Source organism: Phacochoerus africanus, chromosome 11 (assembly GCF_016906955.1).
Source record: "Phacochoerus africanus isolate WHEZ1 chromosome 11, ROS_Pafr_v1, whole genome shotgun sequence".
Taxonomy (NCBI): domain Eukaryota; kingdom Metazoa; phylum Chordata; class Mammalia; order Artiodactyla; family Suidae; genus Phacochoerus; species Phacochoerus africanus.
The window spans coordinates 135,276,393-135,300,923 of NC_062554.1; the positions used below are offsets into that span (position 1 = coordinate 135,276,393).

The window sequence follows — 24,531 nt, forward strand, 5'->3', positions numbered from 1 at the left end:
CAGGGGGGATGTTACACAGGCTGCTGGAATCCTACTGAGTCTAGAACAGCCCAGCAGCCGGCGTCAGGAGGGCAGGGCTCGAGAGCCCTGACTGGGACTCTACCTAAGGGGGCCTCCAGGATGCAGATGGCTTATCTGGAGATGGAGGTACTATTTCTTCACGCTGCGGGGTTTGGTGTGTCTTGCACTGAATTTTAAGTTGTGAACTTTATCCTTAAACAAACAGGAGATGCCATGAAATTCAACTTGGGAAAGTTCTTGGGGAAAAAATGATTGTGGTGGGGGCGAGGGGGCAGAGTGAGGGCAGTTTTAGGCCAAACCATGAAACAGGTGAACGTTTTCAAAGGCCCCTTTTGCTGCCCAGGGCTGCAGGTCACAGATGACACCAAGCTCCCCTTGGCCATAGACGATTGCTCTGTGCGTCCTGTAAGAAAATTCAGTCACTTCTAAATGAGATGCCCTCTTGCATGGCTCTTGGTATTTGGTCCCCAGGCAGCTTGCGAATAAATAGTACTAGCAACTCTACCAGATGGACTGATCTTCTATCACATGTCTTTGCCTTCGGCATAGGTTGGCGAGCTGCAACAGGGTACATCTTCCTGTCCAATGTTTAAAACAATTTCTCACATTTTACTTTTAAATTTCAGGTGTTGTGTTTTGTTTTAGTTTAGTTTTATTTTATTTGTATTACAACACTCATGGCATATGGAAATTCCCAGGCCAAGGATTGAATCCGAGCTGCAGCTGCAGCAACACCAGATCCTTCAATCCACTGTACCAGGCAGGGGATCAAAACCGTGCCTCCACAGCAACCCGAGCTACTGCAGTCAGATCCTTACCCCGCTGCGCTGCAGCGGGAACTCCTCCTTTGTGTTTTTGAAAAAGTATCTTCATATATTTTTTAGAAGGCTTGAAACAAATAAAATACGAAATTAGTTTCGAGCAGGCCAGGGCTCATAGCGATTAATTCCTGTGATGGTATCAGCAGCTATAGCACTGTTCTTGGTCACCCTCTTGCATGGTTGACAGGTCTGTTCTGGGGACACAGGGCCCTCAGTCCACTGGACAGGCTGTCACAGTGCCATCTTTGTCCCCTGGGACTTCAGCACAAGGAATCCTCAGGTGAACAGGATGCTGGTGGTCCCCCCGCCACCCCCCACGTGGAGCAGAGCTACCCTGAGCACCTCTGCCTCAAGCAGCCTGCAGTGTCGCCCTGTCACACATAACAGAAATGTCAGGGACAGGGAGGGAGGAGAAGAAAGAATTCTGACAAGGCTGCTCCCAGGGGACGTGGGTGGCCCGAGGGATAAACTGTGCTCTGATGTCAGCCTCTCAGCTCAGGTCACCTTCTGCCAATAGCCGCATCGCCCTCTGGCTTCAAGTGCCCTCCAGGGAGCCAAGGAAATAAGCTCCTCATGCTCCGGGGTGACAGCAAGAGGGGACTGACACAATTTAACGGTTCGCTCGCAGGGACAGGTCTGAGCTCAAAGCTGGATCCCTTTCTTGTGCCTGCGCCTCGCAGTTTCTGAAAACCCCACGGACATGGACCTCATTAACTGGAGACCTGGCCGTGGCCGTTTGGCCTTTCGGGATGCTTTGGAAGAGGCTCAGCTTCAGGGAGACATGCAGGGCAGAAGGTGTGAGCCCAGGATGCCCGCGCGCTGGGCTTGGCCTGTGGTCCAGCACCTTCCAGGTGATGGGCAGGTGAGGCACGTCGATGGCAGCCAGACTCTGACCTCAGGTGGCACCCAGATGGTGTCCATGTGACCCCTTTTCCATTGGGGCTTGTGAGCCCAGTTCCTGGAGCCTGGTCAGCTCAGGGCAGCAGAAACCAACACCCTCCCCAGGGCACCTGCTCACTGCTCCCCGCTCAGGGTGTAAGCGGTGTTCCCACTGTCGCAAACGAACAACAGGGAGCAGCATGGCTTGGTTTTCTTCTGGGGCTGGGGTGTCTGTGTGTGTCTCTGTGTCTGTGGGTTCGGAAGAGATACACACGTTGGTTGCGAGGCATTAAGTGTCTGTCCCCATCGTCCCTGTGGCCAAACCCAGTGCACTGCCTCGGTTTCTGACGTGACAAGCCCCTGAAAGTCTTTGAGTTTGGAATCTCGGAGAGAACGGATCTCCGTATCACACCTCACACCCATCTTTTAAAAGCCTATTCTTGGAACGCATTTAGTTTCAGTCGTTTACATAATGAATGAAAACCAAGTGCCATTTCTTTCTGCTAAGGATTATTTATCTTTAATCCTATAACACTGATTCTAAAACAAGTGTTTTAGTACGTCCCATTTTTAAGAGGCGTTTGGCTTTTACAGAAGTGTTCACAGGGCCCTTCTCCCTCCTCTGCCCCCATCCTCGGGGGTCATGCCCAGCTGGCCTCATGTCTCTTCTGGTAAGATCTTAATTTAGAAGTCTGTGAATGAGGAGTTCCCATTGTGGTTCCTTGGATTAAGAACCTAACTAGTACCCATGAGGATAGGGGTTCGATCCCTGGCCTTGCTCGGTGGGTTAAGGATCTGGCGTTGCTGCGAGCTGCCATGTAGGTCTCAATGTGGCTTGGATCTGGTGTTGCCATGGCTGTGATGTAGGCCAGCAGCTGCAGCTCTGATTTGACCACTGGCCCAGTAACTTCCATTGGCAGCAGGTGCACCCCTAAAAAGGAAAAAAAAATCTGAATGAGCAAAGTATCTGTTAAAGTAACTCCATCAAAATCTCTCCATCATCCATGCCCTAAATGGGAGGAGCCCCACTCTGTTTGTGCCCAACGTCCAGGATGGAGCTCTGAGTCTCGCTGCATGTGGCCCTGGGGTCCCTCAGCGCCTCTCTGGCCCCACCTCCTCTCTGTATGGCTCTGTGGGTGGCAGGCCAGAGGCTGGATGTCAGGCGCTGGCCCACCATGGGGACATATCTGCCTCCACTGCAGAAATGGGCACGCAGCTGGTGCCTTAGTGCGGGCTTCCAGAACAGAGAGCATCAGAGTGGGGGCTGCAAGGCAGGCCTTTACCTTCTCTAGTTCTGGGAGCTGGAGGCCCAGGTCAGGGTGCCTGCACGGGCTCCTGCTGAGGCCCCTCTTTCTGGCTTGTGCACGGCGCCTTCTCACCAGGTTCTCACACAGCGGAGAGGGGGCTCCCTTCCCCTCCTTATAAAGGGCCCTCCCCATGAGGGCCTCCTCTATCCCGTATCACCTTCCAGAGGCTTCACCTCCAAATACCATCCCATCGGGGGTTTGTGTTCCACTGTATAGATTTTAAGGGGGACACAAACATTCCACTCGTAATAGGAGGCCAAAAGCCAGCAGGGTTTTTCTGCATCTGGTCTGACTGCGTGATCTGTCAGGTCGGTGCCCTTCCTGAGCATTCGCCAGGTCCTGCTCGGTCTTCGGCCGAGAAGAGGCAGGCTTCTTCATTCTCATCCTACAGCTGCTTGACTGTTTGGCATGGGGTGAGCTACACCGTTGTAAACCCTGTCAGCACTTCTCCCCTGGTGAGTTCCTGCTCCAACTCCCTTAATCCGAGGGAGGTATTCACAGGAGCATTTGAAAGACAGTGTCCTGCCTCAAGCGAAGCCGTGAAGAAGGAGTCCGCATGCTGGTGCCTGAGAAGAAAGCAGTGCCTCGAAGGGTTTTCAGACCATTGTGCTGTGTGTGTGTCTGTGAGTCTGTGTGAGTCTGTGTGTGTGTGTGAGTCTGTGTGTGTGTGTGGCAGATGGAGTTACTTTCTTCCTGAGACTGGAAGCTGACAGCTTCTGGGGACAGTTCTTAATTAAGTCCCTTTGTGTGCAAATTCATTCTGTGACAGAGAGTGGAAAGACAAAAAGGACAAAACAAAGCAAAAATCTTTTCTGAAGGCACAGGAAGTAGCAGCTTGCACTTGCTACAGCGCCGGCGACTTGTATGGGAGGCTGGAGGTGGACGTGCATCAAGTTCATGTCACGTCAGAGAGAGGATGGAGGAGCAGGGTGTGTGGGCGGGAGCCCTCCACGCTGGTCCTGATGGATGTGGGGCGCTCAGGCAGCATCCGGAACCTGGAGGGTGCAAACTGTTGCAGGAGGGGGCGGGATGGATGCTCTGTGTCCAGGCAGCACCCCTCTGCTTCCCAGGGTGAAGGCTGAGCTCAGAGATGCCTCGCCCTAGTTTAAGACAGTTTCAGGTAAGGAACCTGGAGCAAGGTTGGGGACAGATTTAGTTCCAGGTGACTCTGATCTGCTTAGCACCTTCCAGGCTTTCTGCGGGGAGTTGGGAGGCTGGTCAGAGCAGGCAGGGTGGCTCAGGACACCCTCCTGAAGATGGCACGTGAGTGGCCCAGTGTTCTGAGCAGACCTGACTTGCCGTGTAGGTGTCTTGGCACTTGCCCAGACTCGTGGGCGTGTGCTCACCCTCTGACAAAGCAGAGTTGAAGCACGCTGCCCCTCTGTTTACCCCAGCTCCAAAATAACACAGCTTCCCTGGGTTATTAGAAGCTGATGAGACCTAGTGGTTTGACTAGAAGGGGACTTTGTCATTTCCCTTAAGTGCATCATGCTAACAAGTATGACAGGGGCACTTTGGGGAAGACACGCAGCAGCTGGAAAGGACACTTTCGCCATCTGGTGACAAAATTGTGACAGTGGCTTTGGGAGGCTCTGTCATCGGGGCCAAGCAAAGACGGCTTTTGGTGCAGGGCAAGTGGAGCTCCTGACTCTGGCAACTTGGTTCTTAATTAAAGGTTATCAGAATAATTGCACAACAGGGTCAGAATGTGTAAACAGAACGCAGATCTTATTCTTTAGCTTTAGAACAATTCTTTGAGTTCTGCAGTTCCCCGCGGCTGCTGATGGTGGCAAACATTTGTTCTTACCCCTTTGCGATGTCTCATCTCCCCAGGGAGGGGTCTCGGCCCCCCACCCCGATGGCCCCCTTCCCCAGCCGCGCCTTCCTCCGCAGCTCTGTCACCATATTCCGCTCTTGTCTCTTCCCCTCCCTCCAACATTAAAACTGGTAATAGGAGGAGTGCCCTGGTGTCTCAGCTGGTTAAGTATCTGGTGTGGTCACTGCTACGGTTCTGGTTACAGTTGCAGTGTGGGTTCGATCCCTGGCCCGGGAACTTCCGCATGTGCTGGTGTTGGCCAAAAAAAAAGTGGTACCATGCACACCTCTCCCTTGACACCTGCCATTTCCGGCCCTTTTGTTTCTCTCTCACACATGCTCATGTCTCAGCTCCCCAGGCAGACCAAGCACAGGGGTGAGTGACATGTCTCTGTACCTCCCTGTGAAAAGAGAGGCAGTGAGCCTGGGGGTCGGCTCAGCGGATGAAGGAGATGGAGGACTTGATGGTGGGCCTGGGGGGCCTCTTCCTGTCTGCTGTCCCGGGACCCACAGGAGCATAATCCCCAACCTGCAGGGTGGGTGCATCCATCTGCATCTTACATCCCCTCCTGGGAAGATTTAAAGTTTGTCGACTGGCTAAGTGAGTATGAATTCTCAGGTACTGCATATAAATTGCAGCTATTTCAAGGAGACACTGACACACAGAGTAGAATGCTCAGCAAAGATGCAACAGGCCGAGCGTGGAGTGCAGGACTGTCCCAGGTGCAGGACTGCATTGCTCCAAAATCTGCAAGTTTTGCTTCCTGACCTCGGCCGGGCAGCCGTTTCTTTACACAGAGTCGGATCCCCCCTGCAAGGTCACTGCTTCGGTGTTTATGTCATTCTAGTGTCTACATCTTCTCTTCCATTTGTGGATTAAATGTTTAAATCCAATCCTTGACCCCTCATAAGAGAAAGATTTGTCTTTGTTCCCTTTGCCTTGTGTGTGGGTTTTTAATCCCTGAGTAGCTCCTCAGCAGGTGGTGAGCAGCCCTTCCAGAAGCAAAGCTGTAGATTTTATTTATTTTTTTATGTTTTTCATAGTGTGCTGTGCAGGTTAATTTCAGCTCTTGTGTCTTTCCAACCATTTCTTTTTTGACTCAGTCAATATTTATTGAGCCCGTTCAGCGTTTTGCAGCGGCTCAGTCACTGTGACAATCCTGGATGTGACAGAGACATGGCCCTGGCCCTTGAGGTGCACTGAATCTAGTTGGCAGCTCACCTCGGGCTGGGATGGGGGCTCTCAGTGACAGAGAGGCTGTGCTCAAGACTGGCCTGCCCTGGGGAATCCAAGGCATCCCGGGGCTCATAGAGATTCAGATTTGAAGGAAGATGAGGTCAAGAAGGAGGAAGGGAAACGGGACCCCAGATTTCAGGGTTTCTTTTCATTTATACATTCATCTTATTCTGTGTCATCGTAGAATCTGACAGTTTTAGGGGGGTAGAAAAATAAATGGAACCTCTCTGCTGATGGACAAAATAGTGAAATGGAGAGAGAGGGTTTATTTTGAGGTTGAATGGTTTTATTTTATTATTTATTTTTCAACTTTATTGAAATATAATTGATTTATGGTGTTGTTTTACTTTCTGCCCTACAGCAAAATGAGTCAGTTATATATACATATTCCTTTTTTATTATCTTTTCCAATAGGGTTGATTACAGGATATTGAATATAACTATACACAGGACCTCGTTTATCCATTCTATATATACTGGTTTAAATCTGCTAATCCCAAACCCCCAAGCCTTCTGTCCCTCCCCCACCTCCCCCATGGCAACCACAAGTCTGGCCTCTGTGTCTGTTTCGTAGATTGGTTCATTTGTGCTATATTTTAGATTCCACATATAAGTGATATCATATGGTATTTGTCTTTCTCTTTCTGACTTACGTCACTCAGTGTGATAATCTCTAGGTTCATCCTTGTTGCTGCAAATGGCATTATTTCAGCCTTTCTATGGCTGAGTACTATTCCATTGTATGTAAGTACCGTATCTTCTCTGTCCATTTATGTGTCAGTGGGCATTTCCATTGCTTCCAGGTCTTAGTGCTGCTGCAAACACTGAGGTGGATGTTTCTTTTAGAATTATACTTTCGTCCAGATATCTGCCCAAAGTGGGACTGCTGGATCATGTGGTAGTTCTGTTTTTCCTTTTTGAGGAATCTCCATACTGTTTTCCATGGTGGCTGCACCAATTTACATTCCCACCGACAGCGTATGGGTTCCCTTTTCTCCACACCCTCTCTGGCACTTGTTATTTGTAGGCTTTTTAATGATGATCAAGGGGTTTAATTGAGAAAGGTCTGGACTGACAGCCATTAGCTGCCTGTCACCTGTCTGTTCCTGAGGAAGTGTATCTGCATCGCCCAGAACCACCAGGAGGCGGTGCATCCGGCAACAGTGGGGTTTCATGGTGCCGAATCTGGCAGCTACAGTAAAAAGTTCCAGATTGGAAATACAGTGGTGGTCACTTTGCAGACAGCTGGGTTCAGGTGACACAAGGCATCTTTTTTTTTTTTTTCCTGTCTTTTGTCTTTTCTAGGGCCACACCCGCGGCATATGGAGGTTCCCAGGCTAGGGGTCTAATCGGAGCCGTAGCCACCGGCCTATGCCAGAGCCACAGCAACATCAGATCCGAGCCGCATCTGCGACCTACACCACAACTCACAGCAATGCCAGATCCCCAACCCCCTGAGCAAGGCCAGGAACCGAACCCACAACCTCATGGTTCCTAGTCGGATTCGTTAACCACTGAGCCACGATGGGAACTCCAAACACAAGGCATCTTTGATCCTCATCCTGCCATGGCCTTTCTGGGCAGCACAGAGCAGGAAGACAAGTCTAAGCTGGATTGAGGCACGTATGCTGGCATTCCCACAGGACATTGATAGCATCCTGCTGGCTGGGCGGGATGGAGCAAGAAGACGTGTCTGGAGACTAGTTTCTTTTTTTGTGCATGAATTTTCCTAGCCGCTTTCTGGGTAACAGACCCTAAACTAGAAACATCCCGAAGGTCCATAAGCAAGTACATGGCTAAACCAGCTGTGGCGTATCTGTCCAGTGGGATATTATCGAAAAGGAATGAAGGGCTGGTATGTGCTCCAACATGGGCACGTCTCAAAATACTTTCAAATAACCATGCTGAGTGAAAGACATCAGTCATGAAAGCGTATGTATACACGGTACGTGTCCGCCTTCCGGAGTGGAAAAGCACTGGCGACATAGACACGAGTGGGATCCAAATTCACCCTGCTTTCTGCCGTATTTCAGAGCCCGGTCTTTCTGATGGTCGGAACGATCAGAATCGCAGTAATGAAATTACCCAAGGCAGAGCTCCTTACACATAGATCTAATTGCATCCAAGTTCATGAATGTAAAATATATGTGATAAAACGCAAGTGCTCAGAGGCGACTTGTCTAGAACGGACGTTACCCACCACCACCCGCCTGCTACCCATGCGTGACGTGTGTGCATTGATGGGAGCAGCGTCCTTAGGAAGCCCTCCTCAACCTCTGAGAGTTGTTGCATGTGTGAATTATACAGCTGCCCCTATTACCTGTTTAGGAAGTAGATTCAGTATTGATTTTATCCTTGCCGCCTAGGTGCATGGGGTAGAGACATATATATCATTACTGAGCATTTCAAGGGTCTAACTAATTATGAAAATACTCTGGTTTTTTTGGCCGTGCCAGGGACTGAATCCACACCATTGCAGTGACCCGAGCAGCTGCAGTGATAACATCAGGTGCCTAACCCACTGAGCCACAGGGAACTTCAAAAATACTCCACTTTAAACACCATCAAGTTAACACCTCTCTTTCACCTCTGCTACGCAGTTTGCATTCAGAGTGGCTTCACTGGGTGTCTGTTCATTGTTTTGCTTCAAACTTGAGGGTAGATTTCTTAGATCCACTGTGAAGAGCTGTCATTCGTAAGCCGCAGTCACTCTGGTGACTCTGAAAGCAGAGGGGCTGGTGAGAGAGAGCAGAGCTCAGCATTGGTCCTGGGTCCCGTGCTGGTCCAGGAGCTGGGCCTCGCCAGCCTTCCTCCTCCCCTTCCCCCCCCCCCCCCCCCCCGCGGCCACCATCCATGGTCCCACCTTCCTGGAAATGGTGCAGGTGGGATTCATTGGTCTCGACTTGGGACTGGGACGAATGAATGAACCACCTAGAGCTTGTCCTCACTTTCACTCCTGATTCTGAGAAACCGTGGTCTTTATATCCAGCACAGCTGTTGATGGCTCCAGCCCACAGCGGATACCTAAAGAATGATACGAGTTTTCCCTAGGCTCTGCATCTAAGGTCTATTCATACAGAACTTGGAAGATTGCGCAGGATGGTAATTCTGTCTCGAGTGTGTCCTACAGATGTAGGTTGCTGTTGCTACCAGGAGCGACTGCAGAAACACACCTCAGAAGTGTCTGTTGCTGCTTGTATTTGCTGCTCGCAGGTTCAGTAACATAGCGCACTGGGCATCCTCATCTTGAGATTCCGCAGAAGGTCAAAGAACGGGATGGCAGGAGGCCTGGTGGTGCTTGAGCTGGTAGCTGAGGACTTGGGCTTTGGGCAGTGCTCAGACCTGGTGCCCGGACTCTGAGCAGCAAGGGGGGAATCCAGCCAGGTCCTGCGCAGCGGCATGGATGCTGGAGTTGAGGGCCCGCAGCTGCTATTGGGGGGTGCCAGCCACACATGTGGGTTGGGGACAGCAGAGCAGGGGCGGGAGGTGGGGGCCTGGGAGGGCCACTCATGAGGACCCATCTCTAAGCCTCAACTCAGATATTTGAAAAGTAAACAGATCTCCAAATAGTTGAATCAGGAGTTCCAAATATTTTGTGATCGTAAAATGTATAATCGAATTTTTGATCAAGTTGCAAACCTTTAAGAAACTAGCAGTCCTGGAGTTCCCATTGCGACTAGCACCCACGAGGACGCAGGTTTGATCCCTGGCCTCTCTCAGTGGCTTAAGGATCCGGCGTTGCCGTGAGCTGTGGTGTAGGTCGCACACGTGGCTGGGATCTGGCGTTGCTGTGGCTGTGGTGTAGGCTGGCAGCTACAGCTCCGATTCCACCCCTAGCCTGGGAACCTCCATATGCTGAGGGTACGGCCCTAACAAAGCAAAAAAGACAGAAAAGAAGGAAACTAGCAGTCCAGGCCGTGTGTGTCCTGGGAGCCGTGGTCTGTGGTGGGACACGGTGAATTCTCAGGCCCACGGCAGGGCCACATAGAGGAGCACAGAATAACGGGTAGAGTTCTTGGCTCTACAGCGGGCCCCCATTGGCCAAATCAGTGTTGTCTTTCTTTTGCGACTTTCTAAGTAGCACACACACCCTGCACAGGAACATGCCTGCGTCTTGATGCCCAGCCAGCCTGTGGTCCAGTGCCTGAGAAACAGGCCTTAAAATACACCTTGAGCGTTTGCTTCATGCAATAACCTGGCCATTCCGGGGAGACTGCCGGAGACTTGTCTTCTGCGTGGTGTAGACAGAGCAAGCACTCATGAGGGCGGTGTTCGTCCACCTGGCCCGTGTTGGTGGAGTCGTGGGTCCCATATGCAAAGGTCTGCTGGGGCCTCCCTGCCCAGGAAATTCCATTTGGCCCCCCACCTCCACTGTCCCCTAAGGCACCTATTTCCACGTCCCAGCTCCTGACGGCTGGCTCTGCCTGTGCTGTTTCTGCTTTGTCACGGGTCGACCCAGATGAAACCCCACTCCGTCGGTGGTTTCCAGGAACACAGTCGGCCCCGTCACGCCCGGCCTGAGTTTGCATAGGAGGGCGTGTTGGCAGTGCCAGCCTTTCCAGGAACGGCCGCTCTGCGTGCCTGGAGTGCCCCATAAGGGAGAGCTGGAGCCAGTGGCTGGCAAGTGCAGCGAGGCTAGTTGGACCCAGGGGACAAAGACGACAGTGGGTGATAGAAGGGGATGACATGTGAGACCCATGGAGGAGAGTGGAGCTGCCCTGGCCTTTGCAGCCTGGAGCCCCGCCTCTGATGAACGGTCTGCCCACAGCCAGTGACCTGTCGCCTCCAAGTCTCCGTTTCCTCACCAGAAACAAGGGCAGTCTGTTTTGTTGGATGTAAAATTGTATTTTTTTTTAAATATTATTGAAGTATAGTCGATTGAGGGCAGTCATTTTACAGGTGTGTTTCAGTGTGGCCGTGAGCGCTGGTGAGGTCCCCTTCCCGCCAGGTGCCCGGCTCTGGGAAGCCCTGCGTTTCTCCTTCCCTCACTCCTGCCCACCCTGTGCTGCTCTGCTGTCTTCTCACAGTGGGAGGCTGGGAGGGTGCGGGGGTGGGGGGGCCAGGTGGCCCTGGGCAGAGCAGAGGGAAAGGGTTCATCCGCAGGCTGCCTGGTTGGGCAAGAATTCAGTGGGCTGTACTGTTTAATTTTTAAAGAAGCAAAAGAAAGAAAGATGAAGAAGCTCACTATGTGGATGAATGAAGTCAGGGGCCCCTTGCGGAGCTGGGAGGAGAGAGCAGCCCTGGGCCCCATGGGCGTCCTTATCCCCTGGGAGCCTGCTCAATGTGGGGGACCCCTCTCTACCCACAGGGGAGCCTGCTTAACCCTGGGCCCCCCTCTTTACCCCAGGACAGCCTTAACCCCAAGCCCTGTCCTCACGCCCTGAGAACCTTGGGTGCGGGTGTGACCTTCCCGGCCGAGGATGGAGAGGCTGTGCTGTGACCATGGCCTGTGTTGCAGGTGTCGCCGTGTGAGCGGTGCCGCTGCGAGGCCAGCGGGGAAGTGCTGTGCGCGGTGTCCGCGTGTCCGCAGACGGAGTGTGTGGACCCGGTGTACGAGCCCGACCAGTGCTGCCCCATCTGCAAAAACGGTAGGTGGACGTGCGCCCGGCCCCTGCGCCCCTGGTCCCGCGCCCCCGCCGGCTCCTCTGGGCAGATGGGCTGGATGCGGGTGAGTCTGCACAGGCGCGTCCGCCCCTTCGAGCGTCTCCCCGCCCTCTGGGCTCCAGCGACTTGCGGGAGCTGGACCCCAGCCCGGCCTGCCCTCTCATCGGTGTCAGCCCCGTGTTTTACACGCAATAGGAAGTTCTTTCGGGAGAGATGCAATTTCCACTCTGGAGGAGAGTCGCTTATTTCCATTTAACTTTATTTGTTCTTGCAAAGCAGTTTCTCTCTTTCCAAGACAAATCAAACATGCTGGTTGGGCTCATTTACTTTTCATTACTAAGTGAATTAAACTTGAAACATCGTTGAATATTTTTCATAAGCAATTTTGGCAGGAAGAGAACTCCCTCGTATTCCCAGCGGGAGCCGAGGGAGATGAGAAACCTCGTCAGCACCGTCATTGAGGAATGGCTGCATGGCCTCTCGATCGTCAAGGGACAGTGGTCCCTTGTCCGAAAGACAAGAAGTGCTTTGCCCCTAAGGTGCTGACCGGCAAGCGGGCATCACACCTGAAGAGGGGTTGATGGGAGTGGGTCCCAAGGAGGGTGGGGTGACAGACGGTGGCTCGGGCCGGTGCGGATAAACAGCTGAGTGCAGCTTGGGAGAGAGCGGGCCTTGGAGGTGCCGCACCTCCAGGCAAATGGGGGTCCCGGCCGAGAGGGTCGGGCCGTGTCTGTGTGGCCCCGAGGCGCGGCGGTAGGACAGAGCCAGGGCAGGTTGTCCCAAAAAGATGAAACCATCCGGAGCACTTGAGAGCAGTGGGCTCCCTGACCAGCTCGTCGGCCGCGGGGTTGCTGGGCGTCAAACCCTGGGACACGGGCTTCGCGGTGGCGGTCATCCGTGCCGGAGGCGGTCCTGCGCCTGCAGCCTCCCCACCAACATCGCGTGGGCCGTGAGGTCCCACACACGCCCCTCGCCAGGTACACCCAGAGACGCACATTCCACCCCCAGGAGTTTGAAAACTCTGGAAATGAAGCAGTAGAAGAGGAAGTGAAGTTTCAGAGGAGGAGGGTGGTGGCAGCCCCTCCCTGGGGTGCGGAGAGGGATGGAGGCGCGGCAGGGGGAGTGGTGCCTGCGGCAGGATGGGCGACTCCGGTGGCGGTGGCTGGGGTCCAGGCTCAGAGCCTGGCTCCTGGGGGCATGACTCAGCCTCTCAACGGTTTTCAGTGCTTGGCTCCAATACAGGTTGCTCAAATGTTTGGCATCGGAAGTGTATCAAAGACATTGCTTGTTTCTCTGGTCAATTATGATAAGAAAAAATTTTGGCCTTAATCAGGGAATCCTTGATTGGACCTTGTCAAAAGATCGGAAGACACTGGAGTTCCTTTCGTGGCTCAGCAGTTAACGAACCGGACTAGGACCCCTGAGGATCTGGATTTGATCCCTGGCCTCACTCCGTGGGTTGGGGGTCCGCGTTGTGGTGAACTGTGGTGTAGGTTGCAGATGCAGCTCAGATCCCCTGTTGCCCTGGCGATGGCTGTGCCTGGCAGGTGTAGCTCGGATTTGACCCCCAGCCTGGAAACCTCCATATGTCTCCAGTGTGGCCCTAAAAAGCAAAAAAAAAAAAAAAAAAGTTAGGAAGAAATGATTTACCCATCGCTGAGGATTTTTTCATTCCTCATAACTTTATCCAAGTTTCAAACCTACAGAAAAGTTGAAAAGCAGCGCAAAGAAGAGTGGTATACCTTCCACTGTACTTCCCTAGTGTTCGCATCTTGCCCTATTTGCTCCATCTCTTTCGATCTCTGTTCCTGTCTCCCCATCTCTGTATATGACCCAATACCATCACTGCATTCTTTTGTTTGTTTTTTCCCATAATACTCACAGGATACCTTTTATTTATACCACCACCAGCAGGAAACGTAAGAGTATAGTTTAAGGTAGTTTGCAGTGCTTTTTGCCCTCAGGATGTATCCCACTTAGGGTATGGAGTCAGAGAACTATGTTTAGAAATTATTTGAATTAATTCTTTATCACGTGTGGATGTGTTTAAATTTTATGAAGATTTAACGTCACTCATTTCTGTTTGAATTCATTTTTTGTCATTGGCACAATTTTTTTCTTTCTTTTTTGGCCACACCCGCAGCCTGTGGAAGTTCCCAGGCCAGGGACTGAACCCACATTGCTGCAGTGACCCCAGCCACAGCAATGACAATGCTGGATCCTTAACCCACTGAGCCACAAGAGAACTCCAAGATACGGTTTTATTTTTTGAATAAGCAAACTGTTCAAAAGCAAAATCTGTACAAATAAGGTAGTGTCTGCGGTTCACAGGATGTTTGGAGATGGCTGTTTCCCTGATGGCAGAGTTCACAGATGCTCCCCCACTTGGAAAGGCAGCACACGATGAAGTAAGGCAGGATTGGGGGGTATTATATTAGAGAGTCTTAGAAGGAGGTTTAATATGTTTAAAAAAAAAAACTTGAAAAAGGATTACAGGTTACATGTAGATTTGTATTAAAAACTTTGATTTCATTGAATTGAAACATCAACAAGTTTTTTATTTTCAGGAATACACGTAGAAATAAATTTCAGTATGTCTAGTTGTGTAAGTACGCTTAGGTTTTGTTATCACCTGTTCACTGGATATAATTTGGCTTTCCTCTGTCTCTGATTATAGGGTATTCTGACCTTGACAGGGCAAATAGAGCTTGGAAATCTTGGTAAAAAAAAATAGCTTAAAAAATGAAAATAGTTTCTATAAGAAATGCATGTCCCGTAATAATTGGTTGAGATTAATGAATAATTTACTGCAGTCTAGCCTTGCTGCTGCACACAAAAATCAGTGTTTTCATAAGAAAAAAATACACGTCTGATAGATCACAGATTATGAGACATCAAAAATGATGCCTCATATAAAATTAAATGCTTGGATAGACTTAGCTTGCCTGGAACATGAAGGTTTTAACACTTGATCTCAGGAAATTGGCCTTTCCTCCTCACCCTCTGATGTTTTGACCTGTGGCATTAAACAGCTCTTTCTCCCAACAGAAGGAAAATTATGGTTCTGTGGCCAGTTGCCGAAATCACTTGCATCAAAGGAGCAAATGTTTGAAACCACACATGCTTGGAATATAGATAAATGATCACAAATCCCATACAGCTTCATACATCCCCTTTGTTGACTCGTGCAGATCAGTCTCCCAAGGATTTTCTCTGATAAAATGGATGTTTGCATGGGACTGGCTTGGGTTTTTTGTTTTTTGTTTTTTGTTTTCCTAGTGATATAAACAGTGAGTGTTATATTGACTTTCCAGATTTCAAGGTTTTCTCTGGTGCTGGTGTGTTTCAGAGTCACAGCTCATGTTCAGGACACCCGGTCCCTTCAAGCCTCTTAATCTTGGCTGCATCAGTGAACACCCAAGCTCAGAAGCCCTCCATTCTGCATGAATCCATGCTACCTTACTTGAAGCATTCAAAGGAAGGAAACTGACAAATGTAGAACATTGACGTTGAAATAGGAGGGTCTCGTTGGGTAGCGCTGATGCTCTAAGATGGAATGGCTTTACCCGAGGGGCACACAGACACCAAAGCACACAGGCGCTCGAGATAAAGACGGCGTAGCTCCACGAAGCAGTCAGTGCTCTTTGAGGGTCATTATGTAGAGCTTTCCGTCTGTAAGAAAATGAGTGTGGATTTTTTTTTTTTGGAGGAAAATGAAAATGTTTATGAAATTTTTAAGATAAATAGTGAGACTTCAGATTATTAGAGGCACTTTCATGGAAAATAGAGAAGCACGAAGCATTGACTAAGAATTCGACATGGTTATTATTTTTTCTCGTGTGTACCTCAGTAGGATATGATTGTAATTAAACCACATGTGGACAGAAATGAATGGAGTGTGTGTGTGTGTGTGTGTGTGTGTGTAACATTCATATTAAGATCCTTCTTACAAGGAAAATGTATTCCCACAGTATGGCCTCATCATTACATTTTTCCGAAATTTTTACCAAAGGGATAATACCGATCTCATGGAAACCCTTGGCTATTATCTAAAGACCACATGGTTTTTTTTTTTTTTCCATAGAAATAAAGGAAACAACAAATATCAGAATTCATACTTGACTAAACCAAGTTCATTTTACAAGATCAATATATAAAAATCAATTGTGTGTCCCGATAATAGCAACAAACAGAAATGAAATAAAAATTACTCTTTCATGGAGTTCCCATTGTGGCTCAGCGGAAACAAATCAGACCAGTATCCATGAGGATGCAGGTTTGATCCCTGGCCTCCCTCAGTGGGTTAAAGATCCAGTGTTGCTGTGAGCGGTGGTGTAGGTCACAGATGCAGCTCAGATCCCGTGTTGCTGTGGCTGTGGTATAGGCCGGCAGCTGAAGCTCCAATTAGACCCCTAGCCTGGGCACCTCTATATGCTGCGAGTGGGGCCCTAAAAAGACAAAACAAAACTTCTACTCTTTCAAGAAGTTCTCTTGTGGCACAGCAGGTTAAGGATTTGGTGTTGTCACTACTTTGGCACAGTTTGGATCCCTAACCTGGAACTGCCACATGTTGTGGGTACAGCCCCCCTCAAAAAAAAAAAAACCTAAGAAAATGAAAAAAAACAGAACTACTCTTTCAAGTAATGTCATACCTATCAGATAATTAGAAGTAAATCTAACAAAATTGAACAAGATTGCCACACTTAACATCTTAAAGCTTTATTGAGATAAATTAAAGAAATCCTAAGTAATGGGAAGGCTAGAGAATATTCATGATTGGAAAACTCAATAAGATAAAGATGTTGGCAGCCTCAAAATATTCTATTAAATACCATCTATGGATTTGGCATAATTCCAGTAAAATAAATACAATGACTTTTTTTGGTTCAAATAACCAAACTGATTTTAAAATTCACATGGAAATACAAAAGTTACACACTAGCCAGTGAAATACCGAAGAAGAACCACAAAGCTGTAAATTGTAAACTAGAAAAGTGATAAACACACTATGATATTGTCTCAAAGATCAAAAGACTGACAATTGGGAACAAAATAGAGTCAGAAAAGACCCAGGCATAAAAGATTATACTAGATGCACGATTAAGCTGATAAGTGGGGAGAGGGGTGATCTTTCCAATAAATGGTGCTAGGTCAGTTGGATGGCAAGAAGAAGGTCAAAAGTATCTTGACCCCTTCCTGATACCATTCAAAAAAATCAATTCCAAATAGATTACATGTTTAAACATGAAAATTAAAAGAATGCTCTCAGAGCAAAACGTAGAACGTCTTTATGTTTTTGACGAGGCAAAAATCAACTTTAAAAGATCCTGAAAGCACCAACCATAAGGAAAGTATTGATAAAATAGACTTTATGAAAATTATGAACCTTTTGCTCATCAAACACTATTACACCAATGCAGAGCAGCCCACATATTGAGAAACATAGATGTACTGCATATATCTGACAAATGAATAAACCCTTCTAACACATCAAAACAGGGTAGATAGATGAAAAAGTAGAGATGGAAAGTAGAGAGAGGAAAATATAAGAGGACTCCCACCCTCTGTGGACCTCAGTGTCCTTCTAGTCCTAGGATCAGAAGGACAAAGCACTTTTTTCCCCTGCGTGTTAGGTGCTGGGTTGCCATTCACCACTATTTTCATAACATTGTAGTTCTATGATATGGCCAGTTCTTGATACACAGTCATGAGAAAAAATAAACCGAACTTCCTATTTAGTGAAATTAAGCTAGTATTAATCCGATGTAGATTGTGATAAATTAAGATGCATATTTTAGGAGTTCCTGTCGTGTCAAAGTGGAAGCAAATCCCACCAGGAGCCATGAGGTTGCGGGATCAATCCCTGGCCTCGCTCAGTGGGTTAAAAGGATCTGACATTGCTGTGAGCTGTGCTGTAGGTTGCAGATCTGGTGTTGCTGTGGCTCTGGCATAGGCCGGTAGCTGTAGCTCCAATTAGAACCCCTCAGGTTCGGCCCTAAAAAGACAAAAGACAAAAGACAAAAGACAAAAAAAAAGTATATTTTAATTGTTAGAATAATCACTAAGAAAGAAAGTCAAAAAAGGAATTAAACATAACACACTAAAAAAAAGTTACTCAACTTGAAAAAAAAAAGACAGTCACGGAGGAACAGAGAAATATAAAGCCAGTAAACTTGTAAAAAATGAATTAATAATAAATATGTGCTTAACAAGATAACCCCAAAATACAGAAAGTAAAAACTGACAGAATTCAAAGGAGAAATAGAAATTTAAAATAACCGTAGTTGGAAATTTCAACAAAGTATGCAATAATTCATAGAAAAACTAGACAAATAATTAGCAAGGATACAGAAAATTTGAAAGACACTGTCAACGCACTTGACCTAACCGACATGTATTTAGAACATAGTACCCGGCCACTGGAGCATTCTTTCCATGTTGGCAGACCTTCTCCAGGATAGACAATATATCAGGACATAAAACAAATCTTAAGAAATGTAAGGAACTTACTCACATAAGGTTTGTTCTTTGAACAAACACGGTTTAGCAGAATCAATAACAGAAGAAGTCTGAGAAATTTGCAGATATTTGCAAATGAAATAGCACCTACTGTATAACCCATGTATCAATGAAGAAATCACAGAGAAATTAGAAAATATTTTGAAGTCATAAAAATGATACCAGAACATATTAAAATGAATGCAATTATGCTAAAACAGTGATTAGAGAGACGCTTACAGTTTTAAACACATATGTCAGAAAAGAAGAAGGCTCTCAAATAAATATGTAAACTTCCACGTTAAGGAATGGGTAGAAGAACAATGAATCATCCCAAAAACATGCAAAAGAAAGAAAGTAATAAAACAGGCAGAAAATAAGAAAAGTTTAGGAACAAGTAAATCCAGTTAAGTCTGCTCTTTGAAACTTGGGCATTCAAAAAGATCAATAAAATTGACAGAACTTTCACTAAACTGACCAAGAAAAACATCAGAGGAGAAACAAGTCAGAAATGAAAGAGGGGACATTATTGCTGACCCTACAAAAGTGAAAAGGAAGATTGGTGGTATTATTAAGAACGTTTTACCAACAAATTAGACGAGTTGGAAGAGATGGACAAATTTCTAGGAAAAAAAATTACTAAAACTAACTCGGTTCATTTCTGAATTGCCCTAAAACAAATAAAAATTCAAATTAGTAATCGAAAGATTCCCACAAATCAAAACCCAGACCTGCATGGATTTATTTACTTTAAATATTTAGTCAAATATTTAAAGAAGAAATTATGCCAATCCTTCACAAAATCATTCAGGAAATAAAGGTGAAGAAACTCTTCTAGTTTATTCTGTGTTTATTGCCTTAGCACTAAAGCAAAATAAGGATATCATACACAAAAATACAACTACAGGTCAATTTCTTTCATGTTATAGATGGGAAGCTGACAAAATATTAACAATCTGAATCCAGCACCACAAAAAAGATAATACCTTATAACCAGGTGAAATGTTCCACTAATGCAAGATGGTTTAATATCTGAAAAATCAATTACTGTAATATGCATATTATCAAAAAGATAAAGAGTAAGAAAAATACATGACATGAATAGATGAAGAAAAGGCAGTGGACAATATTCAGCACTCATTTCTGATCAACGAAATAGCAAAAATGAAACTTCTCATCCTGATAAGGGGCAATTGTGGATAATCTATAGCTACAGCCAACATCATACATAATGGAGAAAAGCTGGATGTTTTTCCATAAGATTAGGGAGACGGCAAGAATATCCACTTTTGCCACTTTTATCCACTAATGTAGTGGAGGTTCTACATGATGGGGAAAAAGGAGAAGAAAGAAAAAAAAATATGATAAAGCAAATTAAGAGGTAAAATTGTCTTTACTCAGAGATGTCATGATCCTATATTTGAAAAATTACAAGGAATACACCCACACAACTATTAAAACTAATAAAAATGACACCAAATTAATATACAATCACTTTTGTAGCAAGCAATCAGCCACTCAGGGTAGATAGTAAAAATGAAATTAAGAGAAGAGTTTCATTTGCAAAAGCATCAAAAAGAATAGAATACCAAGGAATAAACTTAACAGATGTGCAAGATTTGTACACTGAAAGCTACACATTGTTACTGAAAGAAATTAAAGAGATATAGGTAAACGGAGAGACATTTTATAAATAGAAGACTCAATGTCAAGATTGCAGTTCTCCCCAGACGGATCTATCAAGTCAGTGCAATTTCTCTACAAATCCCAAGACAATTATTGGGTAGAAATTGACGGGCTGATCTTAAAGCGCATATGGATTATGAAGGGGAGACAAAACAATCTGGAAAAGAACAAAAGGGGAGAATTTGCACTCTCCAATTTTATGCCATATTATAAAGGCTTAATAAGATACTGTGGTGTTGGTGCAAGGATGGACATGCAGTAATGGAACAGAATTGAAAGTCTAGAAATAAATCCAGACTAGAAATCCTTTTGTGCTCAGAGAAAGTAAGGTTCTTATCTCATGGCAGAAAGAATTCAGAAAGGAGACAGGGAGATGGAGAAAGTAAAGTGAGGATTTTTTTAAGTGAGGAATACGCCCCTCGAGGGGGTTGTTGTTGGACAGGTGGGCGTCTGCCCTGTGTTTCTTTAATGCAGGTTCTGAGGGGCATACGAGTGAAGGGGGGGTGGGATATTCATTGGGGAGAGGGGCGTATTTCCTGATTTTCATCCTAGCTCCACCTTTCCCAGGGGAGAAGGAATTTTGACTTTGATGGGAAGTGTCCTGGCATCTGTGTATGATGGGAACTTATCTGCAAGGCTAATTTGATTATAATTTTATTGTAATGAAGGCATAATAAACAACAGGTTACATTCAGATGCTGGGGTTCCCTGCCTTTTCCCATCTTTTTTTACCCCCAGAACACTTATTGCTCAAAATATGTGGTTCCCTGCCAGTCTGGAGGTTCCAGCTTTTCTTTGCCCATGGACCCTGCTGTTTCCCAAATACGTGGTTTCCTGCCACCTGGGCCTTGGCCCCCTATTCCTCTGCTTATACTTAACTACGTGCCTGCTGTAACATTTACATAATTATTTTTCCCCAAGATATGAGGCATCTCAGTGGGGGAAGAATGAAAGCACAGCCTTTTCAAAAAATGGTGCTGGGGCCACTGGATATCCTTGTGAAAAACAAAAAAGAATTAACTTAGGTGACCCCATATACAAACATTAACTCAAAGTGAATCACAGACCTAAATGTAAGCGTTTAAACTATGCAACTTTTATGTAAAAACAAATGGAACATCTATGACCTTGGGTTGAACAAAGAGTTCTCAGATTTGACACCAAAATCACAACTCAGAAAAGGAAAAAAGACTGGTAATTGAATTTTCTAGAAATTAAAAGCTTTCACATTTCAAAGCACAACATTACAAAATGGAAATATAGGAGGTTCCGTCGTGGCGCAGTGGTAAACGAATCCAACTAGGAACCATGAGGTTTTGGGTTCGATCCCTGCCCTTGCTCAGTGGCTTAAGGATCCAGTGTTGCCGTGAGCTGTGGTGTAGGTTGCAGACGCAGCTCGGATTCCGCATTGCTGTGGCTGTGGTGTAGGCCGATGGCTACAGCTCCAATTTAGACCCCTAGCCTGGAAACCTCCATATGCCGCAAGAGCGGCCCTAGAAACGGCAACAAAGACAAAAAAAAAAAAAAGACAAAATGAAAATATAAGCTACAGACTGTGAGGAAATATTTATAAATTATGTATCTGATGTGTCATATCCCTATATACAGAGAACTCATTCAACTCGATAAGAAGATGAGCAACCCCCCCCAAAAAAACAACAGAGGATTAGAACAAACAATTCAGCAAAGATAAACAGATGGTAAATAAGAACATGAAAATATGCTCAACCTCATTAATCCTTAGGGAAATAAAAATTAAAGGTACAGTGAGATATCATGTATAGCCCCCCAGAAGGGTTCTAATAAAAAGATAAACAAAGAGTGTTGGCAAATATGCAGAGAAACAGATACCCTCAAGGTCAAATGATCCACAGGCTTTGGAAAAAGTTTGGCGTTTTCTTAAGAGCGATGGAAAACCACAGTCTCTGTCCTAGCAGTTCCATTCTGGAATTCTACCCAGAAAACTAAGAGCATATGTCCATACAAAGGCGTGTAGGTAAATACCCACAGTAGGATTATCCTTCACAGCCAAAAAAATAAAAGAGAGAGAAAGAAAGAATTTAAATGTCCGTCGGCTGGTGAGTAGATAAACAACATGTGGTTATATCCACACATGGAATGTTATCAATAGCAAGACATCAGCGAATGACATATGCTACAGAGGGGATGAGCCTCACAAACGTTATCCTAAGTGAAAGAAGCGAGCTTCAAAGACCACATATTGTAGGATTCTGTGCATCTGGAATGTCTAGAGGAAGCAAGTTTATACAGGGAGAGAGTGCCTTAGAGGGGCCCAGAGCTGGCATCGAACGGGAATTAACTGCAGCTGGGCACGAGGGAATTTACTGTGCTGAGAGGATGCTCAGTAATTGGGTTGGTTACTAAGATCATTAAATTGTACACTTGAAATGGGTGAGTTTTATGGTATTTAAAATATGTCTCAATAAAGCTGCTCAAAGTATGGACAGCCTCTTTAAAAGAGAGACAAGTGAAATTTTTGTGATTTCCTGGCTAACTTCCAAGGCCAGGATTGATTACACCTCCTTCCAACTTTCCTTAGCGATGCCTTTTCAAACCCCGATCTGGTGCCTTTGATAACTATGAAATCTTCTGATTAACCCTGTGCAAGCTGAGACCCGTCTGAGTACCTTGAAGAGCCAGGAGGCTGTAACAGATGGCAGACTTACAAACCCACAGAGATCCCCAGCTGTTTATGGACTCCCTGTGCTCTGGAGCCCCGTCTAATACGGAAGAGCAGCCCATGTAACCCTCTTTCTTACCCCCCCCCCCAGTCATACATACATATTCATTCTTTTCTATCTTCTCTTCCTTCCGATTTATCGCAGGGTGTTGGGTATAGTTCCCGGTGCTGTACAGTAGGGCCCGGTTGCTTATCCATTCTAAATGCAATGGTTTGCATCTGCTAACCCCAAACTCCCAATCCATACCCACCCCCCTTGGCAACCACAAGTGTGTTCTCCAAGTTGGTGACTCTGTTTCAGTTCTGCAGGTAGGTTCCTCTGTGCCCTATTTTAGATTCCACATACAAGCAATATCATATGCATACCAGCTTGTTACCAAAGATGAGCTTCAAATATGACTAGGTGCTTTCTAGCGGCTGAAGCAGAAAGGAGAAAATTGATAAATGTTACCTACAAAGAGAAACACCCTGCAGGAAATAACTTCATAAGGAACAATTTTCCTAAAAACAAATACATCAATAAATTGCTTTAATGTAAAAGCTTTACTCACCTTCCTGATAGCATTTCCCAGTGGAGACCAAGCCCTCCGCCCCAAAGTGTTAGCGGATTTCTTTCCATGGGTCTCCTGGATTTTGGCTTTGCGGGAACACTGACTCAGAGGGCACTCCGTGAATCCTGCAGAGCCCAGGGTGCCTCCATATTTGTGCTGGAGAGGAGCACTCGAATGTCCCATGCTGTTCCTCCTCCTTCCTGAACTACTACTCGCTCTGGGTTGGCTGAGGCCCTCGCCAGGCTTAGATGCTCAGCATCCTGAGCTCAGACAGCTCTCCGATCGCCCACTTTGGAGAACAAACTTCCACAAAGAGAAGGGGTGGGTCGGGATAGAGCTCTCTCTCTCTCTTTTTTTTTTTTTTTTTCCTATTTAGGGCCATACCCATGGCATATGGAAGTTCCCAGGCCAGGGGCTGAATGGGAGCTGCAGCTGCCAGTCTACACCACAGACACAGCGACACGGGATTGAGGCACATCTGCGATCTATGCCTCAGCTTATAGCAACCCCAGATCCTTCACCCACTGCATGAGACCAGAGATCGAACCCACAGCTTCTGGGATACTGGTGAGGTTCTTAACCTGCTGAGACACAACAGGAGCTCCTGGTTTGATCCCCTGCATTCAGGAACTTCATTGGTTTTCCCCTGTTCCTGAGATCTTTGAATTAGTGGCTCCTCTTTGCACATTTGTGAGTCGCATAGGATGACACTTTTGTTTGCAAAGATTGGGCAGAATCTCCATCTTTAAGGTAAGTAAATCAAGTGAGAACAGACTCTACCCCAAAGGAGTCGCTACCTGATTAGGACAATGAAGTGATTTTCTGCGTTCAGGTCACATCCAGACTCCTTGGCAGAAAGAGTATGACAGTGGCTTTACTTGCATGTTTCCCGGCGTCCAGCTGCATCTGGCCATGGGTTCCCCATGAAGCTGGGGCTCGGGTCACAGACCAGCCTCTGCAAGGCTGGGCCACTTGCACTTTACACTGCGCCCTTGGGACTTGTGAGCAGCCCTGGAGTCTTTCCCCCTCGCCACCTCTTTATAAAGACGTGTGTGCAAACGCCCTGACCTGCTTCCGAAAGCAGGTGATTCTCCCGTTGGTGCCTCTCGCCACACAGAGCCTGAGTCACCTTGTCGTCTAATGTAGGCAATGTGGAGACATGCAATTGAACATTCTCTTCTGTGGGACATTTGGTGTATTTGTTGAACTTTTTTTTTTTTTTTTTGTAAGAGGGCGTGTGTGTGGGAGAGAGAGCGAGCGTATATATATGTGTGCAGATATATTGCTTTTATAAAACGTGGAGGCACTTCCGTATATTTTGCATCAGATACAAAGATGAGTCCAGTGAATGCCCTGCCCGTAATGAGCTCACAGTCTGGAGGGGAAGTGGCTCCGTAAATAACCTCTCCGC

The 24,531-nt window shown here is 46.7% G+C and overlaps 1 protein-coding gene across 1 annotated transcript in view; it reads left to right on the plus strand.

Annotated features, from left to right (window-relative positions):
* VWC2 (von Willebrand factor C domain containing 2) overlaps positions 1-24,531 on the plus strand; it is a 100,054-nt gene that overhangs the window by 10,059 nt on the left and 65,464 nt on the right. Inside the window, exon 2 of the mRNA XM_047753418.1 lies at positions 11,539-11,668. Within this exon, the coding sequence (XP_047609374.1) occupies positions 11,539-11,668 (130 nt within the window). The remainder of the gene's footprint in view (positions 1-11,538; positions 11,669-24,531) is intronic.